The sequence below is a fragment of the Parasteatoda tepidariorum genome, chromosome 6 (genome assembly GCF_982258835.1).
Source record: "Parasteatoda tepidariorum strain Cologne lab strain chromosome 6, Ptep-v5.0, whole genome shotgun sequence".
In the NCBI taxonomy this organism is placed as follows: Eukaryota; Metazoa; Arthropoda; class Arachnida; order Araneae; family Theridiidae; genus Parasteatoda; species Parasteatoda tepidariorum.
The window spans coordinates 98883811-98905532 of NC_141760.1; the positions used below are offsets into that span (position 1 = coordinate 98883811).

General features: G+C 29.3%; 1 protein-coding gene across 1 annotated transcript in view; it reads right to left on the reverse strand.

The window, feature by feature from the left end:
* Nucleotides 1-207: 207 nt before the first annotated feature.
* LOC147808230 (uncharacterized) overlaps nucleotides 208-21722 on the reverse strand; it is a 94280-nt gene continuing 72765 nt past the window's right edge. The window contains exons 4-7 of the mRNA XM_087166942.1: nucleotides 2820-2891; nucleotides 738-751; nucleotides 502-633; nucleotides 208-397 (exon numbers count right to left, since the gene is read on the reverse strand). Coding sequence (XP_087023068.1) covers nucleotides 208-397; nucleotides 502-633; nucleotides 738-751; nucleotides 2820-2891 — 408 coding nt within the window. The remainder of the gene's footprint in view (nucleotides 398-501; nucleotides 634-737; nucleotides 752-2819; nucleotides 2892-21722) is intronic.

Below are 21722 nucleotides of genomic sequence, written 5' to 3' on the forward strand. Positions count from 1 at the left end.
TATGATGAGTTTGGTGGTTAGCTTGTCCACTTTCAGGAACTCACCATAAAGGATTTGGGTGAATAAATAAGATATAGAAAGAATAATTTTTTATGTCTATGGATCGGATGAGTTTGGAAGTCAGTTTGTCCACTTTCATGAACTAACCATAAAGGATTTGGCTGCATAAATAAGATATAGTTGATAAAGACATAGAAAGAATAATTTTTAATGTCTATGGATCGGATGAGTTTGGAAGTCAGTTTGTCCACTTTCATGAACTAACCATAAAGGATTTGGCTGCATAAATAAGATATAGTTGATAAAGACATAGAAAGAATAATTTTTAATGTCTATGGATCGGATGAGTTTGGAAGTCAGTTTGTCCACTTTCATGAACTCACCATAAAGGATTTGGCTGCATAAATAAGATATAGTTGATAAAGACATAGAAAGAATAATTTTTAATGTCTATGGATCGGATGAGTTTGGAAGTCAGTTTGTCCACTTTCATGAACTCACCATAAAGGATTTGGCTGCATAAATAAGATATAGTTGATAAAGACATAGAAAGAATAATTTTTAATGTCTATGGATCGGATGAGTTTGGAAGTCAGTTTGTCCACTTTCATGAACTCACCATAAAGGATTTGGCTGCATAAATAAGATATAGTTGATAAAGACATAGAAAGAATAATTTTTAATGTCTATGGATCGGATGAGTTTGGAAGTCAGTTTGTCCACTTTCATGAACTCACCATAAAGGATTTGGCTGCATAAATAAGATATAGTTGATAAAGACATAGAAAGAATAATTTTTAATGTCTATGGATCGGATGAGTTTGGAAGTCAGTTTGTCCACTTTCATGAACTCACCATAAAGGATTTGGCTGCATAAATAGGATATAGTTGATAAAGACATAGAAAGAATAATTTTTAAATCTATGGATCGGATTTGTTTGGAGGTCAGCTTGTCCACTTTCATGAACTCACTATTAAGTATTTGGACTTTTACTTTCAGTAAGGGGTTGGATAGTGGTTTAAAATAAAAAATGATAATTGTGCCCTTTATAGATTTAAGAAAAAAATGTTAAAACATGGACTGCACTCGATTGGATTAATTGTCACCGAAGACAGAAGCGCTTTTGCTACATCAAACTTAAACGATATTAAAGAGTCACGGTAATAGAATCAAATTTTGTTATGAACATAGTCTGACGCTAAAGCAAAATAAATTCATTGATCTGTCGTAGAATTTGTGTTTACATAAAGAGTATAAGTTATCTGAGGATTTAGCACAATTAGGTAAATAGTAGAATTAAAATTAATTCCGTTTGTATGACAAAAAAACCTTTATTCGTTTTTTTTAAAAAAAATTTCTGGAAATATATGCTAAATTATTTACTTATATGTACCACAACTGATAAACTAATGCTTCTCTATATCATTTCGGCAGACTTTGATAATCTATTTACATATGTAAACATATCCCTTGTGTTTTCTTTTCAACCAATATTTGTAAACTCATTTGTGTTAGAATTTATTGCAATATAATCTGAGCTTGACTCACATGAAAGATGGGGGACTTTCGCCTTTTATGTGTTAATAAGTTAAACTATATCACTCTGCTTCACATTTATGATGTGTGGGAATCTCTTTGAATCGGTTTGAAGGACTAGAATAATTTGTTGACAATTTGCATTAATGCAAAGGCCAGCTAACATAGTGTAAATGAAAGAGACGAAAATTTGTATTTGAAGTTTGAGTTTCGATGTTAATATAGCTTTATGATATATGAATAAGTAATTTATTTAATCTATTTACAATGAAAACATCTTTTAAACACAATCACACAAGAGTTACATATTGTTAACTTGTAATTATAAAATTATAAATTTTAGTAATAAAAGTAGTTTTTAATTCATCAATGTAGTTTTAAGAAATTTTCTTCATATGAGCATCTAAAGCATTATTTTACTGTTTTTTTAAAAATCTAATTAATTAATAATGATAATAAAATTAATTAATAATCAATTTAATTAATAATACGTAATACTAATTAAATTTGATAAGGATTGTGCAAAATTATGCAAATGTTTCATCTTTCAAATTTTATAATTTAATTAATACAAGAGTAAAAAATTTTTAATTTGTGAATCTGTTTTTAATTTTATTAATAAAAATAGATTTTTATTAATTTTATATACTTAAACTTCTTTATATGAGTTAATAAAGCTTTCTATAAATAAAAAAATAAAATTAAAATAAAGCTTTCTTATAAATAAAGATACTTACATTTGATAACGTTGTTTGAAGTTATTGGTGTAAAACCCAATTGTAGCTACATTTCAAATTTAACTAGCTTTATAATATAGAACAAAGTTAATGTTCCTGTTATAGTTTAAAAGCTAATAATGCAAATTTGAAAATGTATTTTTAACTATATAATAGATGTATATTGCGAAATATTGTTTATCGGATTTACGATAAATTTTTATTTAATCGAAAAGTTTTTTTCAATAAAGAATACTTTCAAAGCATCATGTAAATAAAACATAAAGTAGTTGTCTTATAGTATAGATTATACATTTTCTCGTTCTTCCTTATTTGGTTTTGCAATATGTATATTTTAACAAAAATGGTCCTTTTATCCCGGCAATAACATTTTCCTACAACGATTTGTTACATAAAGTTTCTTACATTGGAATTGTAGGAATTTTGACGGGTATAAATATAAAATTTATATAAAATAAAAAATATAAAATATAGAATCTATATATGTTACATCTCAAAAAATCTATACAACTTTCTACAACATAAAAACTTAATTTTAACATTACCATATACAACATTTCTTCGTGTATGTCAATTATGGGTGTAGTATCAACATTTAGAAGAAGGCTAAAACCAAGCTAAAAAATAAATAATTCATTGAGTGTAAAGTGTAACGAAATTATAACCAGAAGTGACTGTACTCCATGAAACTCAAACGAAATAACCTATCTAATGCAACAAAATTTGATGGTGTTATAAACTAATTCTGACACAAAAACCAAACTAAATGCATGCATGGGAAGAAAATTAGAATTTGTGCATACAACATATATATAAGGTTTTATATGTATAAAGTCTATGAGTCCATGTTTCTGAGTCGTAAAGGAAAAAAATAATACTCCAAATATAAAAAAAAAAAAAACAAGCGGTGATATTTTACCCCATATAAAGACATAGTTATTTAACATCTCGTATAGTATTTTTACTTTTACATAGAAAAACAGATCAATTTAAAGAAAGAAAGTCTTAAGCTTAAGCATAAAATTTTAAACTTTTTCATTAAGCATACATTCACAGAAAAGTTGGTGCAACTTTGAACGAAAATATAGAAACATAATTCAATTCAATTCTTTGCAAACTTAGTAAGATTTTAATTTCTAAAATTTTTTCTTTTAAATTGAAGCATACTATCAAGTAATTAAGGAATTCGATAATATAATTTATCAGTCTTCAAAATTTTTAACAATTATTTTAATAATGCAATTTAAATTCATGAATAATGCTAGAAACATAGAAGCGAAATTGTTACTATTTTCGACGTTATCTCCTCTAAATTATTTCATGTCAAATTTAAATTTCCCCCCTGAAATATCTCATCTCCTACAAGATGGTAGTGAATACTTCACTTGTTCTGCATATACAACTTCATTACAAAACCCAAGAATTCAAATTTCGAATTTGGAGAACAGACTGCACCTATTCAAGAGTAGAGGCCTGAAAGAAAGAAGATAGGAACATAAAATGATGAATTATGTTTCTATTGTTGTTCGGGAAAAAGACAAGTTCCCAACCAATTTGTCTCCGTGTAACGTTTGAGGTACTAACAACACCGATTCCCCAGACTTCTTTGTCAGTTTCTCGTTTCAAACGATCCCAGAAAGTCGATTTAATTTGCGATTCATCTCAAATTGGGTGGAACAAAATTCATAACACATGAAAACCTGAATATATTAAGGACTTCCTTGTAAAATTTAGTTATTTAGGATAAAAGTAGCATAAAAATATGTTGAAAGCGCTTGTAAGTCATTAATAACGTAAGTAGCGTTCTGTCATAAGTTTTAGTGTTACGCTTTGTGTAACAGAGGGTTGAATTTGTCACATGGACTCAACATCATTTGTCAAAAGACACAAGTTACTTTCAATTTAAAAGTATACAATTTAAGATCTGTTTCAATTTACTTAAGTTTAGCAAGTAAGGGGATTTAAAGTATATTATTTACAGCAGTAGTAGCATATTTCAATCTTTCTCAGAAAAGGCTATAGAAAATTTGCAGGATATAATGGTTAAGGGCATTTATAGTACGGTTCCAAAATTAACCAATTTTCCAATAGTGCATACTAATTTTTTACAATATTAAAATTTTTTTTTCCATTTTTCTTCAATTTCACTACAGCCAGCTGCAGATAAAGGCTGCCTCAACAGGCTGATTACAAAGTATCTCATAAGACGACACGATACATCAACAACTGGTTTTTAATACCTTGAAATGCATCATCTTGTAATAGGTATATATTATTATTGGTTCTATCATTCCGTTACCTTTTTAATAATAAGTTATTACACCTAAAAATATGATCAAGTTACTTGATGCGATAATATTTGATGACTCAAGTAATATTAGAGTTGTATTTTCAATAGATTTCGAAGGTTCTCATCAGGACACATTCCTCTTCGACAGTGAAAGAGACATCTCAAAATAAAGAAAAATTATCATAAGAGGAAAATTACTCTTTATAATGCGTCTATACTTCTAAAAAATTAAAAAAATATACTTGTAAATGAGTTTGAGATGAAAGAAGAAAATCAAAAAACAAATTTACCGATATGAAGAAAAACAAAATAAACATGCATTTAAACTAGATGAACTAATTAAACTGTTAACAAAAATTGTTAAGAAAAAATATAATCAATGTGCTCTTAGTTTATATCGTATAAAATAATTAGTAAAAAATATATACAATGAATTACATTTCAGGGCTGCTATATGAAAAAAGCACAATATAATAATAATTATTGGAAAATTTAAGCAACAATCTCAAGAAAAGAAGTTAATGAAAGCAATAAAAAATAGTATATAAATTGCAAAATCATAGATAAATGAACATTTCAATAGATTATATTATCTGAAGAGCTTAACATACAAACGTGTGTGTAGATAATATTATTTTAAATAATTAATTGACAATGGTATTACTATATAATTGTACTTTGAGTCATTACAGCTTAACTATTTTTACAGGTTCGGCATCATTTCTCGTAATACTGCTATTTCAAGACAAAAAATATAGATAAAACATTTTTTTATCTTCACGCTTCATCCAGACAATTTGGGGACAAGATTAATGAATGACAATATTCCTCATTTACTTTATTTCACTTGATAGCACCTCTTAGAGCAGAAATCGTTAATATCTCACCTCCTTAAAAAGGTAATTGTAAGGTTTAAGATGGTCATTTTTTTCCAAATTTATCTGTACCACTCCTCTTTTAACGCCTTCATAATGTCAGTTTACTGACTTTTAGAAAGATTTATTGTGCATAATAACATGTTGCCACACAAAATAAATGTGATTCATTTGTTAGACTTTCAATGAACTGCAAATATTTTTTTTCGCAATGCTGAAGAATCATGTTTAGCAATTACGATAAAAATATTAACGATAGAAAATGCTTGGTTATTAATTATAAATAAAAATTAATTCCTTTGAGAGTGATTTTTTTTCTATGAAAATTATCGAAATTCTGTGATGAAATTGAAAAAAATTTTTTACTCTACTCTGACTCGAAACCTTTAAAAGAGGTAATGAAAGATGATGAAAGTGTAGAACAATGAAATATCTTTCTTAAAAATAAGAGTTTCATAGTGGTAAAATATATACTATTAATTCACAAAAAGCAATTTTAAAGAATTACCCTTCATTTCACTTTAAGTTAAAGCTAATGTATGGTTTTAAACTAATTAAATAAACATAGCATTTGTAGTTCCTTTCATAAGTAAAATCAGATATTTAAGAGACAAAAAATTAAAACCCCATGTCCAATGATTCAGCACTGAGGAACGCCGAACTAGAAACATCAAAACCAGTTTAAGTGTCTTAGGAAACAGTGAGAGTTGGAAAACGATTACTTGCAAACTCTTCTAAATTCCATCAGGCCGTTAAACACATTCAAATTTTTTTCACAGTATATTTTCAATGGTGATACGTCTAATTTTGTAAGATTTTTTAATTTTGTTCTTGAAAATACATTAACCATATCACTTTTTTTGGTATCTTTCAACGAGTCATCGTCAACAAGAATATAAAATATGGTTTCAGAATTTACGTAGTGAATGCGCATACCTATCTTTATGAATCTAAAGTTGCTTACAACTTCAACGCAATCAAAGTTAATTATTGTAACAAATTCAACTTCTTCTTACATACATGTAGAAAAATGCATAAATGTAAGATCTATATACATAAAAACTATATTTTATTTACATTTAAGTTGAATTTTGATGCAATGATATTAAAAAAAAAGAGAATTAACCCATATACAGTTAAGCTTGTAAATAATTCTTTACTTTTTGTTCCTTTTGGTGTTCTTTCAATTCAGTTTTCTAAATTTTATTAGATATGTCTTACTCCCATTTATTTATTTGCTTTTTAAAAGTAAAAAGCAAAAAACTTTCCGATGAAAATAATCTGCGGATTCTGTGTAATGATCATCAGATTATTTGATAATCTGCAGTTGCTAGGATTATCTGCAACGTCCACTAACTTGCCGTTAAGATTTTACTACCGGTAGCGCAACCATTATGGAATACCCTTTATTTAAGCACTATTGCGTTTTTAAAAACTTGCAGTAAATAAATATGCAGCTGCGAATATTCATATAGGATATTAATATGTTTTCTTTTGAATCTTTTTAAACGTTTTAGATTCTTGAAATAAAATATGAATTCATTAATGATTTACGGTAACTTGAAACAATACTTTTGTCTCAAAATTTCATTTTCTAGAGATAAAATGAAAATGTTTTAGTTGAAATTTATCTTGAATGTCAAAAAACTAATCTCAATATTTCAAACAACTATACCAATAACAATCATCATAAGCAATAATTTCGTATTATTTTTTTTTAAATTAGAGTTTTTATTTTCCTAGATACTTTTTGTTTCGTTTTTCTACGAAATGAAGTTTATTTAAAAGCAATAAAATGAAATATATTCAGAGTGCTTTTTGTCATGAAGTTAAGAAGAAAATAACTAGCTATTTCATTTAAAACCCCTAATTAATTGAAAAAAGAAAATCGTTCGACAGTGAATTGCTGAGAGGATGGCAATATATAACCCAACAATAAATACTCCTTTGATAGTGCTTTGTAATTTAACATTTTGTGAACGAAGTTTAATTTTTCCCTCCTTGTTTGTTTTTAACAAAAAAATGCATTTAAAAAGATGCTTTTTAATAAATGTTTTATCATATTTTTCATATCATATTTTATCATATTTTTTTGTGTAGTACCTAATGTTGAAAACTGTGATACAGTCATGTGCTTGCATTTTTTATATCTTTTTTTGCACATAACAAGTATAACCTTTTCCCATAATTATATGCCAAAGTTTTATTGATGATGTATATAAGTATTATTTTTTTATTGAAATTACTAAACAATTTCTCATGTTCGACGAAGTATAATATGATGCTTACAAATACAAGTAGGCAAGGTACAATTGTCAATTAAAAAGAAACAGAACAAAATTAAAAGTGGAATCACGTGAAATATTTACGTTTTTAGTGCATGCAACAAACAAGGACAAAACAGATTGCCAAGTAATTCCTGAGTGTCTCAGATCCTTCCTTAAGCTTTCGTTTAATGTATGTTTCTTCTAAAGTTTTTATTTAAATAAAATGGACACTGAAAATTTCGCATCTAAATTATGGTCTGTGATCGGCAAAAACTGATCCAAGTCACTGACTATGAAAACTAATTTATAACAGTAAAGTTATCATGAACAGAAAAATACTAGTCTGCCCGTAATCTTTTCTCCTAAAATATATGGTGGGTGACCGTGAACTAGCGTTAACCTCGTTCAGGATAAATCCAGTTTGGATCTTGACGTTGGAAAATTAACTATAAGGAAAACCGTGAAAAGAAGTTAAAAAGTGCTGCCACGTGTTGAAAAATGACTGAGTAACGTGTTCATAAACGGTGAAAGTATGTGAGAAAAATGTTCTTCATGCGACATCAGTGTTTGAGCGAGGAACCACCGTGGAATAGGATGCACGCACACCTCCGAATTGTAAAGGGACCTTTTTCACAATAATCGTATAAAATAACGGAGAACTCTTTCAATTTTCATTTCAATTACAGGGACAGGTGTTTTTTTCATAATGGTCAATTTTCCGAATTTTACCGTAATTTCGTTAAATGTATGAAGGGAAATGAAGGAATTATACAATTTTATTTACATATAATTTTTCTAAAAAATTAAAAGTTGGATTAGCTTTGCTTTGGAAAAATTGCTCCTAAAACTATATTGTTTTATCAATTTCTTGAAGACATACAATAAAACTTCCGATATATGAACCAAATGGCATGAGGCAGTTTTAGATCGTTGGCAAACAAATATTATAAATTTCAAAAGGAAATTAAGAATAAAACTAAAGATCTTCACAAAGATATTACAGTCATTTACGCAAAGTTTTTTCCTACATTACCACAAAGATTTTTCAGGTATACATATTAACAGAAGGAGTATTGAGTAAAATATTAATTAATAACATTCGTTATAGTATGCACAGCATACATTCTCCATAGCATACATACATTCACATAAATTAATCATAGCATATTATCTTGGAGCAAAGATATTTCAGGCATATTTACATTATGGTTTTTGACTGAGAAAATAATTATTTACATTCGTCAAATCATGCATATATCCACAAACATTAGTCATAGCATGCATTAGTGAAGAGATATTTCTGACAAAAACATTTACAGAATTCTTTTTGACTAATAGTAATTATTTATATTCATCATAGCTTGCACAGCTTCGTTATAGCATATATACATTCACATTGTCACATACATTCGTCTTTTTATGCATGCATACATTGGTGAAAAGATATTTTAGGTACGGAATATTTACGGAATGATTTTTGAAAAAAATCTTAATTATTTTCATTCGTCATAGCAGAGGTACAAGCAGTTTCAGATTAAAAAAAATACTAAAATTTTTGAAGTAAAAAACAATTTTTTCTAAACCTAAACAAAATTTCTGTAGTTCATTTTTATTTTCCATGCGATTTATATAACGTCACGATTTCATTTTGTACCATCTAGAATATTTCACCTAAACAATATTTTTTATCATCTAGAATATATAAACAATATTTTTGTTGTTTACTTTCCTTCTCAATACTATTTATGAAAAAAACGCGAAATTATTTTTTATCGTCTGGAATGTTTCACCTCAACAATATTTTTTATCATCTAGAACAGGGGTTTCCAACTTACATGAGGGCGGGGGCCACAATTAAAAACACAAATCAAATGGCGGGCCGCAACTTTATCAAAATTTTATGTAGAACTCTTTTGTGTTTGAAGGAACATTAAATATTACGGGCAGATTTTTACCAAGTTGTACAAAACAAAAGTATTGAATTTCAAATTAAAATAAGATGTAGATTTTAAAAAATATTTAATTGCATGTTAAAAAATTCGGGCTACAATAACTTTAATGTGCACCCATGTATTAAACAATTAATGTGCAACAGATATCTAATTGTTAAGATATAAAACTTTAAAAAGGTTGGTATTAAAACTTACATAGTAGCACACAAAATGTTCAATGACAAAATTGAGTTTTGTCTGCTTCAACCATCAGAGAATAAATATTTACATTTAAAATTTACAAATGTGTGTGTAAATATTTTCGTCCAAAATGAGTGTTTCAAAAAGTTAAATCGGAGAATTTCTTCGAGAAAATTTGATACACACCTGCTAAATTATATTCAGAAAAAACAAAAAAATGAAATAAAAAAGAGCAACATGCACGATTATTTTTATATTTGAATAAAAATCTTCTTGGATGCAAAATCAGAGAAATAATTTTTTTTGCACCGTTGGTATGCTAAATTTCACAGAAACGAAGATATTATGTTTTTTTAAACGAAAGAAAAGTATCTTAAACCCATATAGAATTTTTACGAAAATTGTCCGCAAAAAATGACAACTAATATATTTTAGTTCGCGGGCCACAAAAAAAGGCTTCGCGGGACGGATCCGGCCCCCGGGTCACCAATTGGAAACCACTCATCTAGAATATATAAACAGCATTTTTGTTGTTTATTTTCATTTTCAATATTATTTATAGAACTCTACGATATTATTTTTTCATCCTCTAGAATATTTCACCGGTTTCAATTAAATAATATTACATTATGTGCTATTTTATAGGCATTTAATATAGGAAAACCTACAGGATTAAAGAAGGACTTAATAGTAAAGTTTTGAAGCAGATATTTTTTAAATCTAAGTGAAGAGTAGATTTGGTAACAAATAGGGTTGATATTCAAGAGTGACAGGTTAATTTCGCAGAACTTTTATTCTTGTGGGATCTTTGATTAGAACCACTTACTAGTGTGTGAAGTGAAATCTCGACGTGGGAATACAATACCCTGATGAGATAGTTGCAGCATTCCAGTTGACGGGCCAATTCCTTAAGAGAACTCTATTTTTACTTGGAAATAAAAAACTTCAACCAATAAGCACTTGAATTTACGTCATGAAAAAAAATCAAAAGCACTGAATCTTCAAAATAAATGAATAAATAAAATAAAAAATAGAATTTTATTAGAAAAAATTTAACTGATTTTCCTTTAAATTAAAATTGGTTTTCTAACGCCAACAAGCATAAATAAAAACTATTCTGAATAAATTTCTTTTTTATTCTAAGTTAAACTAAGTTAAACTAAGTTAAAACACTTAATGTTTAGAAGAGTTTTTATGTTTAGAAGAGAAAGAACTATACATTCACCATGAGGTGTGAACCGCGAAAGAGCATATACCTCCTTTTATTAAACGATTTCAACTATATAAATAAAATTGGTGTCTAGGCTTAGTAAAGTGGCCTCACGCAGCAGGACGAAGCAAAACAATTTACAGACCTACTTAATGAAAAACTGTATAATAATCGTTCCTATTTCAATACCGTATAATGGTAGAAGAAAAAAAAGTGCAATATATAGGTAAAATATAAAAGTGCAATATAAAAGTTCAATATACAATAATGCCGTATACATACAATATATAAGACATTATTGATTTAGTACAGAAAGCAATCTTGGGGTCATTTATGCTAACACAGGACACTTAAAACACAAAATTGTGTTCGCAAACTAATTGAGTCATGTATAAATAATCAAAAATATTTCTTTAAAAAAAACGAGAAAAAAACTTTTCAAAAATAATGTACATGTTCCCATATTTATATATATTTTATTTTGTTGAAATAAACGGTCAGAATCAGTTGTACTACGCCATTTACCCTAAATGAAAGTACAACGTCTGCATAGGATAATCAAATGACTTTCTAAACTAAGTCTTACGGGGAAAAAGAAGAAAAATAAAAGATTCCAAGGAAAATTTATTTTTATTTTTACCCATATTTACCAATCTCTCACCTTAAAAGGAAATTCTTATAAATTCACATTTTATAAGAATCAAAAAATGGAATTTTATGAAGAGTATATGGCGATATTGTGATTAAAGTAAATGTTGAATAGAAAAAAATAGAATTACTCCAAATTATGCTATTTTAGCAAATAGTTCAATTTATGCATGCACTGTGCATTCCATCTCAAAAATTTTAAACACATTTTTTAATCTTTCAGTTTGAATGATATTTCACGTAAATGAGAAAAATGATAAATTTTCCTGTAATCATTGAGAATCATTTATTTGATGAAATAACTAAATTCTGTCCCCTGAAGTTGCTAATTGTTCCCTAAACAAGCATTAAGTGTTGTTTATGCAGGGAGTGGAAGAATCTAATACTGTTGAGGACAAACAAAGGTCCCCTAAGATCGGGTGAAACAAATTGCATAATTTTTCAGCCTAACAACATCCTAATTATAGGAAGAAACTCTTAGTAGCTCAACTTTAGGGGACCTGTAATGATCATGTATCTATCTTACATTTAGGGATTTAATTTCCCTTATGTTCACACTAAACAACCTTTCTATTAACATCCTTCGTAATTAGTATTTATTTTATAGGATATGCGATAGAATTTTGGGACTTTTCGTCATTTCGAAAATTAATTGTTCTTTTCAATGGTAAAAATTAAAACAGACGATTTTTGTTATATTTTGTTAATTTTTTACCAATATTTTTATTTAAAATTTTTATAAGCGATTTTTAAATCATATTTAAATAACTTTTATTTTGATAGGAACCATTTTTATGCCGTAATTCCTTATAAAGCTGTGTAAAACGTTTTTAGATAATAACAAAAACTCCTAAATCTTACATTTAGGAATTTAATTTCACTTGTGTTCGCACTAAACAACCTTTCTATTAACATCCTTTGTAATTAGTATTTATTTAATAGAATATGCGATACAGTTTGGGGACTTTTCGTGATTTCATTTTCGTAAGGGTTTGAATCGAATCATAATTGAAGGTGCAAACTTAATTCAACCATAATAAAGCGTACTATCGATCTGCCAACATGAAACAAACCATCACGTAATTCGGTTTAGAAATAATTAATTTGCGTTATAATATGGTTCAATTTTGCACCATTTCAGAAAAATTGAAGAGTCTTATGGTGCAACATGATCCAAAATACATTTAGGATTTTATTAAATTACCAAAATTACCTTATGTTCTTTCTGTTTCTACATTACAACAAATGTTCCATATCGTATCTTTAAAGAATAACTGTCACGTGTCTTTGCAGTTATTTTTATTATTCTTATTTCAGATTTCATTCATTGCAATTAAGATCCTTCTTGTCTTCAGATACTCTAAACATGATTCTCTTTTTTCATTAGGAGTCACAACTTAACTTTAATAATAAAGGCAATTTTAAGAACTAAAGACAATATTTCCTTTGTCATTCATGATATATAATGGAATAATGAATCATGTTTATGTAAATCATCAATGTAAAACCATTTGTAATATAATGTAATCTCATTTAGTAAGATCAATTACATCAAGAATTTATCTCTTTATGATGTTTTAAAGAAATGGATGTTATTACGATGGTTAAATTATTTCTTTAGTGATATAGATATTTTTAATATTCCTTTTTAGGTATTTAAAAACGTTTATGACGAATTTTTACTGTTATATTAGCTTATTATATTAGGTTTCTTCTAGCAATTCACATGGAAACATTTCTGTAATATGTTTGTGTTTTAGGTATAATTGATAATAGTAGATGCATTTTAATTCATGAAATAAAATTTTCTGTTTATAAAAATTCAATTTTTAAAAATATATAGCATAACAAGAAGTGTAGAATGTATTTGTGTTACCGGCAAATTATGAAACGCCGGCATTGTATAGAATGCCGGATGTTTTTAGGAGAAGTATGAAATGTGAGAAGTATTGCATACTTTCCCTAGGCATTGTATGAAAGGCCTAGGCATTGTATAGAATGTCAAATGCTATTTAGGCGAAGTATGAAATAAACGATGAGGTTATTATGTAAATGATGTTCACGTTACTGTGAATGACTGAAATCGGTGGTTGTTGACTTTCACCGGTGAATGTTGACAATCACATAGTCGCTTTGGTGAATGTCCGAAATATTTATTACATCCGATTTGATATTAATTTACTCGTGGATATAATTACATTTATTCGATATTTTAATACTTACTAACGATAGATTAGAAGAAACATCAGTGTTTGGAGTATCGGACAAATGTATACCACACAATGGCATTTGACCTTAAGAAAACATCATTGTAGGATATACCGGGCAATGGCACTTAACTACACCTAGTATGACTAGACCTTTGGAAAATGTCCGAAATATATACTAGGTCTAGTGTCACTGCACGGTTTACATTTGCCCGGTATATCCAACCCTGATATTTTTTTAAGGTCAGTGCCATTGTCCGGTATACATTTGCCCGGTATGCCCTACACTGAGGTTTTTTAAAGGTCAAGTGCCATTGCCCGGTATATCCTACACTGATGTTTTTCGAAGGTTCAGTGCCACTGCCTGGTATATATTTGCCCGGTATAGCCTACACTGATATTTTTTTAAGGTCAAGTGCCATTGCCCGGTGTATATTTGCTCGATACTCCAAACACTGATGTTTCTTCTGATCTATCGTCAGTAATTATTAAAATATCGAATAAATGTAATTATATCTATGAATAAATTAATATCAAATCGGATGATGTTTTGAATGACATTTTGACGAATCGGAGATGTATTTCATACTTTGCCGATTTCTCATTTGGCATTCTATAGGATGCCTAGGCAATGTGTGAAATATAAATTATTTCATACTTTGCCGGCTAATTTTAAGCATTTTATACAATGCCTAGGCATTCTATATAATGCCGGATTTCATACTTTGGCGGTAACATATATATTAAAGGGCTTTATAAAAATTTAAAAAAAAACATAACAATAAATTGTACAATGTCATAGATAACAGTAAAAATGGATGTAGATAAGAACTTCTTTACATCAATATTTATAAAACCAAATTTTTGAGTCTATAAGAGCTTGATCTTTAGATGATTACAGCAATGATTAATTAAAAACATGCAATTTAATTTAAATGAAATGAATTTTTGATGAACTTCATTCTACGAAGCTAATGAATTTCAGCCTTTCTTTTTTTTTCATGAATTTTAGCCAACGAAATAAGCAAAATTTATAATATTACTAGCTGTACCCTGCGTGCGTTGCAACGCTTTCAGTTTGAATTTTAATTTTGTATTTAAGTGTGTAAATGAGATTTGCGATTATGATTTGAAATGCAAATTTTTTTAATGGTGAAAAAAACCAGTGATAGTCTCAGCAGTTAATTCTCTAGGATATCTTTAGTGCATTTTCAAACAGACATGTATGGTGATGCACACGGACCATGAAACATACTTTGGGCAATGATCTGAAATAAGACTGGATCTATGGCGACATCAGGAATTTCTGCTGATATCTGATCAGTTTGGCATGGAGGGATTTTTTCAATAAGCCAAATCAAAATGTGTGCCTGTGGCGATCCTCTTTTTTGCCATTCAATAGAGTACATCCAACACCGTGTCTCTCTAAAGACATGACGCTTCACAATGAAATCAAGTAAAGATTTTAATTTTTGTTTGAACTTGCGTGCTGTAATATCATGACGATCCAATTATGATTGTCCTGGTAACAAAAGCTCTTTAATTTCAACCCAAGCAGAATTGCATGTAAATTTAATAAATAAATCTGGGAGCCCATATGCGCAAACATATGTCATTGCATCCTGTGAGTATTCATACATGTGTCTTGGACTCCTTGCAAATGTAGTCGGCAATATAATCATTTTCCCCACATCATTAGGATTAACGTTACCATCATTAATTATTGCATCCCGTAAATGAATGTATTCTTCTGAACGTAATTTCATTTGATTTAATTTAATATACAGTAGGCGTTCAGTTTCAATTTTCGCATACATATCGACAATGTATTGATGAAATAAGTATCGACATTTTAAAATAATGATTATCAGCGTTTTTGCAATCCTTAATCTATATGCATAAAAACTCATTGCACATTCTTATTCTTGCTTTCTTATTGGTTTTCTCGCCTCTTTGTGAATTTCTCAATTTTATGTTAAAATAATATCCCTCCTCTCCTCGCCAAAATAAAATAGGATATTGCAATGCATCATAGGATCGAAACGTTTCTGAGAAATCTTTGGCCTTGCACTTTGATTGTTGGCATGTAATTCTCGTTCACGATACGTGTAGCACCGAATGAAGTCATTTAGAAATACGAATTGTACCGGCGTATATTCGCCAAAAAATGTTTCGATTGGTTTGTTTGACCTGATAAGAAGGTTGATAATGGCTCGGCAGGCGACGTAAAATCTTGCAGTTTCAGTATGCCTCTAGAACAGCAAATTCCAGCTGTTTCACTTTTAAATTTGAGAGCATTAAAAAACATACATAATTGATCTGTTTCTCCGATGATGACACTTGGGGGAAGACTATAGTTTGTTGTCGGATCATAGTGAAATGCACTGAGATTCAAATAAGAGTATTGGCAGCGTCTGAATAGCGAAATGCGTTCTCGATCGGTTTTCATTCTTGCTTCCCGTTGCTCTGATGTTTCCGACGATCGGGCTTGCGTAGTGCGTAGTTGATTTGTTGACAGTGTTCTTTCCTGTTGCTCAGACGTTTCTAAGGAACGGGCTAAAGCATTATGTTCTCGATTAGTTTCAAGTCTTTTTTCCCGTTGCTCCGATATTTCTGAAACACGGGTAGTTCTCTTTTTGCGCGCTTGAGATGTCGATCGACTAAGATCGATTTGCTTAGGCGGCATATATTTGCAAATATTCTTTCTGACAAACAAAAAGAAATGTAAAAGTTGACAGTGGTCGCAAATTTGCTAAACCGAAATATCACATAATATTTTAAATAATAAAAAGAACAATAAAAATGAGATGAATAAGAAATATGAAAATTATAAAATTTAAAACAAAAATCTTTTTTTTAAATGAAAGAAATAAAATTGATGAATTCGAAAACTTTGCATAAATAAACAAACTAATAGTTTTCAAATGACGACTGTCACAGCAAGGAAATCTTCGAAAACTATATTTAATTGTGCTACCCTAAAATTACATACTAAATATAAATATTTTTGAAAACGTGCAATTTGAATGAAATTTGCTTTTGTCTTTATATTTATTAAACTGAATCCGTGATACGACCAATAATTAAGAAATCTATTCTCGTTAATTTACTTGCTTGTGCTCACCTGACATAAAGAAACGCGCGAATTAAAAATTGAAGTACATGCAATTTACTTTAATTTATTTTTCTAAATGAATAGAGTTATAAGATAAAAAATATCACTGTTGTTATCTTCAAGATATTTGAAAACTGAATCGTTTATAGCAAAATTTAAAACAATGGTTAGCTTTTAACCAATCAGAAAATTCCATTTCGATTTTCACTGATACCGCTGGAACGTCTTTTCGCAGAATGTTCTAATATCGACAGAAACCTTCCTCGTGCTTTTAACTATCTGTATGCCAAGTTTCATAGCTTTCTGTCGGATGGTTTAGGAGTCTATAGAGGACAGACAGACAGACAAACACACATTCACTTTTATATATATAGATATATTTTTTAAGAAAAATTGTGGTATTTGCCCTAAATTAGTTATTTTTGTACAAGTTTTAAAAACTTAGAAATGAGTGCAATTTATTTAAACTCACACATGCGTAGAATACTCTAAAATTACTGAAAGTTACTGTTATCGATACTGTTATCGTTATCTGTGCGGTTATTGTTACCGATACACTGGGGCTCATTAAAACTGGAGATATTTTTAGTTCCTACTTAGAGGTCACAAATAAATTTGAAAGTGGAAGTGTTTAGATATAAAGTTTAGATACAATGCTTAGATATAGTGGAAAAAAGTTTATATATTGGCACAATAGCGATAATAATTTTACATTTGAAAACTATTTATTCGACTAATAGTATCTAAATATCTTTTATAATAACAAATGGAATATAATTGTTTTTCTTTTAAATAATAATGAACTTTCAAGGGCTCTGAATTCTTAAATTAAGACATACAGTATTGCGAGCAATAAAAAAAATCTAGTTGATGTAGAATCAAAATTTTCCAAGTATTATTGCTTATTTTACGTAAAATTTATCTTAGAATATGTAACAAGAAGTTCGTATCAAATTATTTCTTACGGGTTTTTTCCATGTTTTTATTGAAGCACTGACGTCTCACCTGTTTTCTTTAAATATTTGTAAGAAGGTTTTGTAACAAGAGATTGCAATTTTAACAGAATGCAATAACAAGAGATTGCAACTTCGGATTAAGAGATTCAAGAAACTATTTCGACACAAGGAAAGACAAAAATACCGAGTAAACACGAAAGAAAAGCTTAAGAAACATAACGTTATTGAAATTTTATTAGTTATTGTTAATATAATCTATTGTAAAAGTGAAATTTGATTTAAAATTTAACAATCTAAATTGAGTCATTTGTTGGTAGAAAATCGAAACACGTAAGTTTCATTCTTTTTACATGGGAAAAATAGTGATAATTTGTTTGAAGCCTAGATATTTATATATATTAGATTTCTGTATTAATTGCTTGGCTTGGATATTTTTATTCTTAAAAAATAAGGAACATATATGAAATGCCCTCAACAAAACTTAACAAAATGTAACAATTATTAACTTCCTATAGAAAAAGAAAATTCCGGGCTACAAGTAAAGTTTCCTGTTCTTTAACAGCTTAAAGAGTATTGCATCAAGAAGAAAAAAACTGTTGGAGCACCAATTATTGGTTCATATTTTTTTCTTTTATTCTGAGAGTTTCAAAACTACCTAAGAGTTAAAAATAATGAACCGATGCTTTATGAGAAAATTTTATTTTCTTTCAAAATTTATGTTACCTGATTTCATTTTTAATAGTTTGTAATTCCAAGACTAGTATTTTAAATTAAAATATATTTGCATGCGTTTAGTAATTACATTTACAAGCTTATTTCATTTTTGATCATTTGTACTTTAAAATATATTTGTCTGCGTGGTTTCCTTAACATAGAAGTTTCGGATAAATAAATTGGATGTACAATTTTAATTTTATTTTAATTTTATAATCGTCGTTGAACAGCCGACCCAATTTTATGGGTTAACGACTACTAATGTTCAACTCCGCAACTTTGTAATTTTGTACCCAATCCAGAAGACAAGAGAACTCCTGGATCGTGTATCGAGAGAAATTTGTCTTTGTGGAGGACTTTTTGATGGAGCTAACCAGCATTTGAGTTACACGGAAAGGAAGACCACGAGAAGCTCCCATGGTTGGTCTGACGGCAAGGGGACTCTAACCCATGATCCGTCTGCCACTGAGGATATTTCACGTCATCACTGTGATCGGTGCAAGAGGGATGCAGATTTCGTATCGAACCCCGTTCGCCTCATTGGATGAACAATTTAATATTTTTCGAGAGTCAAAATTGGTTCTAAGAAATGACAAAACAAAGTAAAACATGCAAATTTTCTACTCTCAAAGTAACACATGCCTTTGCTTTCCCTACGCTAAAGTTCCAACACATCTCTTTAGCTATGGTTCAACAATCACATTCTTTTCGCAATTGTTATAATGTTTTTATGCCATTATTTTATATGAAATATCTGTCTTTCATTGTTCCTAGTCAGAGTATTTTCTTTCGCTTTTATGAATCTCAAGGTATTTTTTCTCTCAATCAAATTCATCGTCAATTCGAGATTGTGTAGATTTCCCCACTCGCTACTTACTTTTACTGTACCCTAGCTAGCTTTAACTAGAGCATAGTAGTCCATACCAGTTACCTAGTTTATACACCTATATGGCACACCCATATGGGCCCAGAAATATGTAGAAGTGGATTCCCAACATGACGGAACTGAGTTCTGACAGAAGCGCCTTCCTGTTCTATATGAGGCCCAGCGCAGATTGCCCACTTTTACGCCATGTGCTAAAACCATATGGGGACAATGTAGATTACTCTTTTCTATACCATGTGAAGAAGACCCATGTAGAATTCTCTCTTCTGTACTATGTGACTCAGAAATGTAATTTTGACTCACATGACTTGCTAATTGCTAATATAATTATGTTGAAAAATTGAAAAAACTATCTATACATACGTACACCCTTGTGCAAATTAATTGAAACAAACTCAATAAATTCAGAAAACTAAGAGAAAATGCTATTTTATTTAAATTTATACAAACTCAAAAATTTTTAGTACATAATATGATCTCCACGACACTTTATTAACATTTGGACACGATTCGGCATGGATTCCACTAATTTTTTACAGTCATTTATAATATTTGTGTCCTTGTACCACACATGAATTAACGCCGTGATTAGCTTCTCCATAGTTGTACAGTCCATATTTAATAGGCGATTCTTGCATATGGCCCAGAGATTCTCAATTGGGTTGATATGAGGAGAGTTCCCTGGCCATTCCAATGTCTCAATTTGATTCTCAGACATGAATTTCTTGACAATTTTGGACGTATGGCAAGGAGCTAAATCCTGTTGAAAAATCCCTGTTCCATCAGGGTATCGTTTCTTCAACTCTGGAACAACTTTTTTACCCAGAATAGTAATGTACTGCTCAGAACGCATCATACCGTCAATAGGCTGCAAACATCCAACCCCATTGTAACAGAAACAACCCCAAAACATCTTCTTTAAAAAACACGAAAAAAAAAAGTTTGTTTCAATTAATTTGCACAAGGGTGTATAAGGTATACCTTTTGGTTAGATAAATTGGTTGGATTTGGTTATGTTTCGGTTAAATGACATTTTTCTGTGTGAGTTAATATGTTGATATGTTTAAATGCCAATATGAGGTGCTACTCGCTACATTTGTGTTATTCTTGTTAATGAGTTTTACTCACTATTAGTTTGTAAGAAATGCACTCAAGTGCAGCACTCAAGTGCGATCAACCCTAAAATATTTTAAGGAAAGATACAATTTTAATTTAAACTCTTCATGACAAAATTTGTTGAATTGGTTTTTGAAATATTTAAAATTCAATAATGGTTTTTACAAGTACTTAAGATTGAAAACAATTGCTTGAATAGATGTTTAATTCACAAATGTAAATGTATAGTGACTTTTACTTATTTACTATTTACTTGTCAAGGAAGCGAATCTAATTGAGTAAAGACGTTACAGTAATGTAGAGCATCAAAATTAATTGTTGTATACATGAAAGAATGATGGATTTGTGTAGTTGAATTAAATTGAATAATAGTTAAGAAGGTCCAAAAAAGGACGTTCTGCGAAAAATATTGTATTTTAAAGCAGATCAGAAAGTTAAAAACATGCTACAAACTCATTCTCCTGAAGTGCATGAATCATATAGTTGAAACTGGGCTATTTTGTATCTGAATTAAAAAAATATATAAGAGCAGCTGAAATTAATTTCTGTTCGTCCATATCATTTTGATATAGACAACGTTCAAATGAATATAATTTATACCACAGTTTACTATTTTTTCTTCCAGCAACGCGTCATCAGAGATCGATAAATCATTGAACACAAGTTTCACTCTTTGTGATGCAAAGTAGTAACAAAACTGAACATTAACAAAAATATACTAAACAACATTTTTGATCAATCATTAAGCAGACTTTGTGCAACAATTACAAGAAGAAACTGTTGAGGATAAAAAAAACTAGCTACGCCAACATTATTCTCATTAGTTGCGATAGGAGGAAACTGGCTTCGTTTATGTGAAAGATACAACGTAATACTTCTAAGAAAAAAACAGTCATTAATAAAAGAGGTTTAAAAATTTCTGTTTCCTAAAATAAAGAATCTGAGGTAAATTCTGGAAAAAATGGGAGGTCAAACGCACAAATATTTTTCAAATGTTTAATTCATTTTTTAAAAAAAATAATGCTGGTGATT